The sequence below is a fragment of the Lygodium microphyllum genome, chromosome 7 (genome assembly GCF_053477565.2).
Source record: "Lygodium microphyllum isolate KBCC chromosome 7, Lygodium_microphyllum_v1.1.10, whole genome shotgun sequence".
In the NCBI taxonomy this organism is placed as follows: Eukaryota; Viridiplantae; Streptophyta; class Polypodiopsida; order Schizaeales; family Lygodiaceae; genus Lygodium; species Lygodium microphyllum.
Window position 1 is genome coordinate 87,662,492 of NC_141141.1, and position 8,413 is coordinate 87,670,904.

The following is an 8,413-nucleotide window of genomic DNA, read 5'->3' on the forward strand; positions in this document are numbered from 1 at the left end:
AACATCAGTGGGATTGGTGCCCGATGTTGTTAGTGATCAGCCCAATGATGATGCTACTGAGTGGTGCAGAGCATGGGGAAAAATTAGGGATCAACATGAATTGATTTTCTTTGATAATGGTACACGAGCCAACTTCATCTCTATTGACATGGCCGCCCGTCTAGGTGTTAAGAAACCCTTCACCCGCAATTTGCGTTTCTGCGTTTTGCGTTTAGGGTTTGCAACCCCAAAAAAGGGGCACCATCCTAGATTGATTGTGCCTATTTATAAGCCACTCTCTCATTCATTCATTATGGCTGATTCATTCAGTCTGTCACCTCTTCTCTCCAACCTCTCCACTACCCTCACACCCCTTTAGGAGGACATTGCGGTTCGTCGTTCGTGGCTATTTTCATCATCTTCCTTGTGCAACAGCACCCCCCTTGGTCCCTTGTATCACATTCACTCCATGATTCGGAACTACATCATTCCATTCATCATAGTTTCTTCTCTCTTCTCTTCTCTTCTCCATGTTTGTTGCGTTCACTCCGTGTTCCTCCCCGCCAACCCTACTGTCTCTCTAGTACGTCATCTTTTGACATGGTATCAGAACCGGTTTTGCTCAAACAATGGCAAAGATCCTCCACTCCAGTGACGACAAAGACGGGTGGCGGGTTTGGCATCCACTTCTCTTCTTCTGCTGCTGCTCGTTTTTGCAGATTTCAAGAGTTTCAGCTTACTACCCACACCCTTGGTCCCTTGTATCACATTCACTCCATGATTCGGAACTTCATCATTCCATCATCAAAGTTTCTTCTCTCTTCTCTTCTCTTCTCCATGTTTGCCGAGTTCACTCCATGTTCCTCCCCGCAAACCCTATTATCTCGCTGGTACATCATATCATTTGCAGGTTTAGCAAACAAGCCCATTTCATTCCAATGAGGAAGAAAATAAAGGTTGATCATATGGCACGATTGTTTTTGCAACACATCTTTAAGTATCATGGTATGCCAGAGTCGATAATTAATGATCAGGACCCCCGGATGACCAGTTTATTTTGGAAGGACTTGTTTGCGAATATGGATACCACGTTGAAATTCTCATCATTCTTCCATCCACAGAGAGATAGTCAATCTAAGGAAGCAAATTCCGCAGTGTTAAATCTTTTGAAGTACTATGTTTCAGTCCATAAGACACAGTGGGAGCAATATTTGCCCTTGGTTGAGTTTGCTTACAACAACACAATGCATAGTTCTACGGACAAAGCTCTATTTGAGGTGATTGAGGATTGCAAGACGATACCACCTATTCTGAAAACTAAGGATAAGATCTTTGAGATTGATTGTTATGTGGAAAACTTGGATGTAGCCTATGCAAAGATAAAATATGCACTTCAAAGATCACAAGAAAAGTAAAAGAGGACAATTGATCGCCCCAAACATACTTTGCAGTTTGCAAAGGGTGATTATGTATTACTGCGTTTTGAAAAGGCAAGGTTGAAAAAGATGAAAGGAAGAGAAAGATTGTATCCGAAGTTGAGTATGAGATACTATGGGCTCTTCCACGTGTTGGAGAAGATCACCGATGTGGCATATCGGCTGAAATTACCTCCATATTGGCAGATACACAATGCCTTTCATGTCAGTTTGTTGAGGCCTTTTCATGGTGATGTGCCAGAGGATATGTCTGCTGAAATTCAGCTTGAGGTTGAGAAGCTAGATGAAATTTTGGTACTTGAGCAAATTTTGGCACATAAAAAAGAAAGATCAAAGGTAAAGTTTCTAGGAGATACTTAATGAAATTTCAGAATTATTCACCAATGGATGCCAAATGGATGGAACAGGATGACTTGGCAGACTATCCTTAGTTGTTGCAGCTTTACCTAGATGCCTTTCAGTTAGAGCCGACTTTAGTTCGAGCTCTGTTAGGTTCAACAAAGCAAGGGTCCAAAGTATTGTCTGATGCTCAAGGGGAAGGTAGCACTTCCCCTCCTCCAGTTATGGACAGCTCTCGTATGTAGTGGATCTCGAATGTATTCAACATGCATCCAAGGTACTGCGCTGACAGTATGTTTGCCATGAGGTTACTACTTAGTATACTAGTCACTACGAAATGCATGCAAATGAGTATGAGTTTCACCCGGGCACTGGAACTATACTTTTGCATCAGCTTATGATCAATTTAGTATGAATTTTATCTCAATTTTTGAACAAAAATTCTGATAAGTTTCAAATCAGTTTTTGATCAGCTTGAGAATCGTTTATGGTCACTTTTTGGATCAATTGTGCATCAGCTTTTGCGTTGATTGCTAGTCAGTTTTTACAATGAGTTTGTGATCAATTTGGGGTCACATTTGCAGCAGTTTGTGATCCGTTCTCATATCAGTAAGTGATCAGTTTATGATCAGATTATACTCAGTTTTCAATGGTTTACATCTAGTTCCATGGACAATAGCGTATGTTATGATGCCATTGATGTTTTAGCCATGGTTTATGCTTGGTTTTCACTATACAATGGTTTTGTTTTGCCAGATGAGTTGAGCTCATGAGAAACAGACATGTCACATGATAATCTGGCACTGTTTTTGAGATTCTTTGTGAGTCTTATGTTATGTTATGTTGACTGGTGATTTTCAGTATATGTTGAGCATATGGAACGGTCGAACAGCAGTGGGCAATGTTGTGTTGACTATGATGGCCTATGGAAATTCCAATGTAGTACTTTGCTTTTGATGCATTTGGCAGTACAATCGAGAACGATTGCAAGGATTTCAAGGGGAAGGGTTGTCATAAGGGCATGTATTTTTGAAACCTCACTTAACATGTGGATTAATTTTAATCACATGATTAAGTAAATGTTGCACAAGAAATGTGCAACTGGGGTTAGAGTAAATTTACGAGCCCGAGACCCAAAGAAATCACGAGATGTCAAAGGCAAAAGTTGCTATAAGTTATGCCGCACACGTATTTGGTTGTATTTAGTGCCTGTTGTTGGCCTAGGTCATCCACTTAGCCATAAATGTCAATTGGTAACACTAGAGAAGTGGCGTTTAATAGTACCTAACACCAATCTAATGGTCAAAGATGACGCAGAGACACTCAGGAATAGAAGTTGCCTAGCCAATTTAATTATTGACCAATCAGGTTATTTTTCAGGGCATCGAAATAATTATTAGACTAATTTTTGATATTTAAAGACTGAAAATTAATATTTAATTATGAAAAATGCTAGAAAAAACAATAAGGAAGGCTGCCACTTATCAAAAATGCATATGCAAGACTAAAAAACGTCTTTTAGAGGCTAGAAAAAAGAAACTCTATAAATTCAACCTGCAAGGGAGAGAGAGAGGAGGCTGCTAGTCTGATTTGCAGTCATTGGAGGACCTTCAGAGGCTGCCAAGGGCAGGAGAAGACCGATCAACAGCAAAAGACAGCATCTACAGGCTGTTGAGAAAGAACAGCAGCTGTAAATGACCGATTTTCTTCAATTCTTTGCATCTACAAGCTGTTGTGGTAAGGCAGCAACTGCATTTGACTGAATTTCAGTCATTCTTCGCGACAAAACTCTGAATTTTCTCTCTCTACAGCTTTCCCTCTCATCTCCCAGCCATTTCACATCCTTGCTCTGAAGATCTCAGCATTTGGACCCTTAGACGCTAAGAAATTTCAGATTTCTCTGCTGTAAACCCTAATATGCAGCAAAAATTAGGGTTTAGCAATAGCCTCGAGAATCGTGGCAGAAATCGGAAGATCCAAGACTTAGATTGAACAAGGCTGAAGTTGTTTTTAGCCTATTCGCATTGTCCAAGATCAGTAGGTAAATTTGTATTTTCAGATTTGCATTAATTGTTTACTGCTATAATTTAGTAAGAAGGATGACGGATAGCCTCCATAACAAGCTCCGCCAAATCATAGGACTCCAATATGGCAAGCATCATTACCCACCAAATGCGCTAGTTTTCGCCATCAAGCTTTTGATCTAATGGAAGAGCTGGTAAGATGGACACCTTCCGGTCCATGATCGCCTGAAACGCTGTCACGGCCTCAAATGACATCTTCACCTACAATGTCTGCACAAATCACAAAAATAGCCCCCTCTGACTGTAAAAATACAGCCTACTAGAACTATGGTTCACTCATCCGGCTCCACCCGTCGAAGACAATGAAAAGATAAAATCTGCACTTGAAGGCCAAAAACTTGGCCTTCCTCCTCTTGGAACGGTAGCAAACAACAATACTTCACCAACTTTGATCCTTTTCCACATGCCCACACTCGCTTCAACCTTGTTCCGATGCACAACTCTCCCGCTCGCTCTTGAACACTGGAAACGCAGCCTTATGTCGCTGAAATCTCCTCTTCAGATGGGTTTTTCACTAAGTCAGTTCGTCTTCACTACTCTGATACCATGTCAAAGTGCAACGGTGCAAAAGCATGGTACCAAGACTAAGAGAGTAGAGTGGGCACGGAGTGGAGAGAGAGAGAGAGACAAAAAAACATGAAGATTTATTGTGTTAAGTATACTGAATACAAAGGAATGCAAATTTGTACACGTGTACACTCTGTATGTCTACATATCTCAACCTCGAGAATGTCTCCCTGCTAGACACCTCAAAGTCTGCTGCAATCTATTTGATCTCTACCCTGAAATCTACAACTATAAGAATGAGAGAGTCTGCTAGTGTTAGGCTATTTATAGCCTACTGCAAATGCCAATAAAAATCAGGTTGGCTGCATTAAATGCAGCAGACTGTGTCGCAAAAAAGCTGATCGACTACACAGTAGTCCAATTGGACTGCCACGTGGCAATCCCACTGCATCTTGAGTGGCTGTTACTAACGTGGCAAACCTATTTCGCACATCGAAACTCTCTCAAATGACTGCCTGACTGGAAAATTGCATATGTACACAGCCTAACTGAGAAAAATGCATGTCCAAGGAAAGACTATCTCTAGCAGACAGTTGCCCGGAAAAATGCTTCTTGAAATTAGGTTCAAATGCTCATTGTAGTTTTTAGGGTTTGACAAGCTAATGTATTCATTTGCATTTTTGAATACTCTACAGTGGGTTGGAGACCAGCATTGAAGGTAACAAGATCATTGTATACTCATGGATTAGTAGTATAGCAAGAAATCACTAAAATGCAACCATTTATATCCAATTTCGAGCATATATCAATAACCTAAAGAACTACCGAAAGGGGCACAAAGCTTTGGGATCAACAGGTATCATGTGTGGTGCAAAAGTACTCATAACTCCAATTGTGTGTGGATTTTTCTTGTGGAATTTACTATTAAGTTGAATTAAGTGTTTGCTAAAATGTAGTCCATTGCCCTTTGGGCTTCCAAAGGCAAGTTTAATGGTTCTAATGTCGGGATATCACCATCTTGCTAAAAGAAGTAAGCTTGTGGTTATCTCAAGGTACAAATACATGCATTTTAGCTTGCTATAATTTAGTTAAACAAAAAGGTTTATACTCCCTAAAAACTATGTACAACAAGGAGCAAACAATTAAAGATGTCACATATCGATGTTAATAGGAGTGAGAAACAAGAATCCCCACCTAAAAAGACACTTAACGTATGGATTTGAGTCATCAAGTGCTGAAAATGCTTTAAGACAATAAGCAATAAATGTGATCGATGAGCATGCAACTCAATAAAATGTAACTCCATGAGTCCAAGGTGCTCAAGAAGCAAATGCAATATTTACGACTCAATTGGCAAGTCCTACTATAACCTTCCAGCAATCAGTTCAGCACCTCAAGCTAAATTTATGCAATCCATTCCTGATATTAAAGAAAAAAGGTCATGCTTCACATTCTAAACAACCAAGTGAGACTCATGGACAATCTTTTAAACCACAAGTATTGCATGCACCACCATCTATAATGTCAAATGTGCAAGGAACTCCAATTTAGCAACGCCATCATCCATCAAGAAACAATGCGGAAAATATTCCTCATGGACAATAAACAATTCCTCAACCATCTATGCATCTAAGTCATTTTGGGAGTGGATCGATGTTTTAGGCCATGCATACCACTATACCCGCCAATGTTGAAATGCATAATCTAGCTGGTTTTCAGCCACCTATGGTAGGTGTTCAAGGGAACTATCACGGAGTGCCGTAGCCCGAAATGCACACTCATATGTATAGTAACATTGCTATTGCTAGGATTAAATTAGAAAGCTAATTTTGAATATTCAAACTAAATGTGCTAGAACCCTAACTAGAAAATAAAATATGTTTAAAGTGCATGCATAGTAACGTGAGGAGAACTTCCCGAATGGGAGTTGTCCTATGGCTGAGTAGACTATCTAATCGAGTGGCTTCTCAAAGGCTAGGTTTAGACCTAAACACTGACTTCCTTGGGGTCTAGGTCTTAGATCCCAGCATAGCACTATTTTAGAGAGCCAATGTGAGGCTATACCTTATGGTCAAAGGGATCGATACTTACTGCCTCTCATCGCGCACTTTTGTTAAGCCAAGTATGGTGTTTGTCCACTTCAAGTCATGATTGATCAGGTGATGGTGGCCTTCTTACCTCGATGCTAAACAACCAACTATATAAAACTCTTCATGAACCACCTTTTAATACTACCAAGAAAGTACAAAGCAAGCACAACTGAAACAAACTTAAATCCTACATTACAAATATTTGTGATCTATCCCAAACATAGAGTAGCCCTTCTGTACATTGCATCACTATATCTATGTGGCCTCCTAGACCAGCCACCATGTTCACAAATCATTCAAAAGCATAAACCTTGATCGAATTAGACTAACACATCGATATCATCCAAGATCTCTACTTTCTTGCTATATGATCCACTAGTCCAACTATTGTCCAAATTCCAACCACGAGCTTTGATTTAACTTGATCCTCAAGTAATGGTCTTCTCAAAGAGTCAAAATCCTCCTCTTTATTGCACTCTTCTATTCATGTCTACAGGACACAACAAGGACTTATTCACACTGCATACACTTCCTTAGGGTTGCATTACAGCCACGAGAGATCATGGTCAAATTCCCGATACAGTACCAATATGGCATGCACACCTGATTGAACCTCCAGCACTGAAAAGGGCGATATCGATCCCCTGAAAGCTGTCCTCTGTGAGCTCCTCGACCTCGATGTCATGGCCCTATGAAACAGGGAGGAGGGGCATTTAACGTCACCATAATCAACAAGGAAAAGCAGAAATGTAGGATCTCTCAGTCGACTCACATCAGTTACTGTGAGACTTCATAAACTCAAAAATTAGGACAGATTCACAGGCAGGTTAGGAGAGAAACCTCAAAGGTGATGTGTTTGCCTGCAGAACGCTTGCTGGCGAGAAGCTTCAAGCTCCGGTAGGGGAAGTTCCGCTCCGACAGCACGCTCAAGAACTCCTGGCCAACCGCGCCCGTGACGCCGACTACAGCAACAGAGGGGCCGTGCTCGGTCAAGCCCATGGTGACTGCACCTGCGCCGCGACTCCTCCTGCCGCTGCTGTTGCATCTCAGCCATAGAGAGTCGCGCAGCTGAAGCTGGTTGGGGCTGACCTCCGGCAGGGGCGAAAACAGGGAAGAGGACGAGGAACGCGCGAGAAGAGCCGAGGCTGCCATAGCGCGTCGGGCGTAAGTAGCACAGGAGCAGGAGACGAACGAACGGTACCAAAAACCTTGGTGAGAGTAGGCTACTAGGGGGGGTATTAGGGCCTTCGGGATGCCGCCGCCGGGCGTACAGAGAAACCCATCCTTGCACCCTTGGAGCTCCAGTAAGCCCCTGTATCCGGCACGACAGTTTTCAGTCACAGCACCTGAAGGTCAAGGGCGTAGCTTTTAGTGACGTGTCAAGATAACTATTATATACTAGGGTAGAAGGGCATAGACATGTTAGTATACAAGTCAAGTTACACCACATCTAGAGAAGCCTTTGCTTTGTTTTCTCTTTCTAATTGAAATACCTCTATTAGTCATTTGTCCTATGATACAAGCTTGACATGGTTCCTTCATTTTTGTCACTCCAAGCATGTGAGAAATCATACTCTGCTTATGTATCTTCCTAGTATTGCAAATCTAATGTGGTTTGAACTTTCATACCAATTTTCTCTTGAATGGTGCCTGTAGGAGCACTATCTTATACATATTGCAAATTTGATGTGGTCTTGCCTTTCATACCAAATTTTTCTCGATGCCCAATCTAATGGTGGTTGTAAGAGCATTATCTTATACATATTATTTATTATTTATCCTTTACAAATAAGCTTTCCAATAGTATGGAGAATTTTTGCATCTATCTTCGTGAATCTCACTTCATGGCCAATATTACTTATAGGAGCAACTAATAGTAGGTGTGTCTTAACCTTTAGAACATGCAATATATTTGAAAGATTCTTAATAGACCGTTTGTAGCAATGAAGAAAACATTACATATGGCCTAAGACTCTTT

The 8,413-nt window shown here is 41.1% G+C and overlaps 1 protein-coding gene across 1 annotated transcript in view; it reads right to left on the minus strand.

The window, feature by feature from the left end:
• LOC148033664 (semialdehyde dehydrogenase family protein) overlaps window positions 1–7,785 on the minus strand; it is a 30,338-nt gene extending 22,553 nt beyond the window's left edge. Inside the window, exons 1-2 of the mRNA XM_087681586.1 lie at window positions 7,276–7,785; window positions 7,039–7,124 (exon numbers count right to left, since the gene is read on the minus strand). Coding sequence (XP_087537712.1) covers window positions 7,039–7,124; window positions 7,276–7,587 — 398 coding nt within the window. The 5' untranslated portion in view covers window positions 7,588–7,785. The remainder of the gene's footprint in view (window positions 1–7,038; window positions 7,125–7,275) is intronic.
• Between the last annotated feature and the right edge of the window lie 628 nt (window positions 7,786–8,413).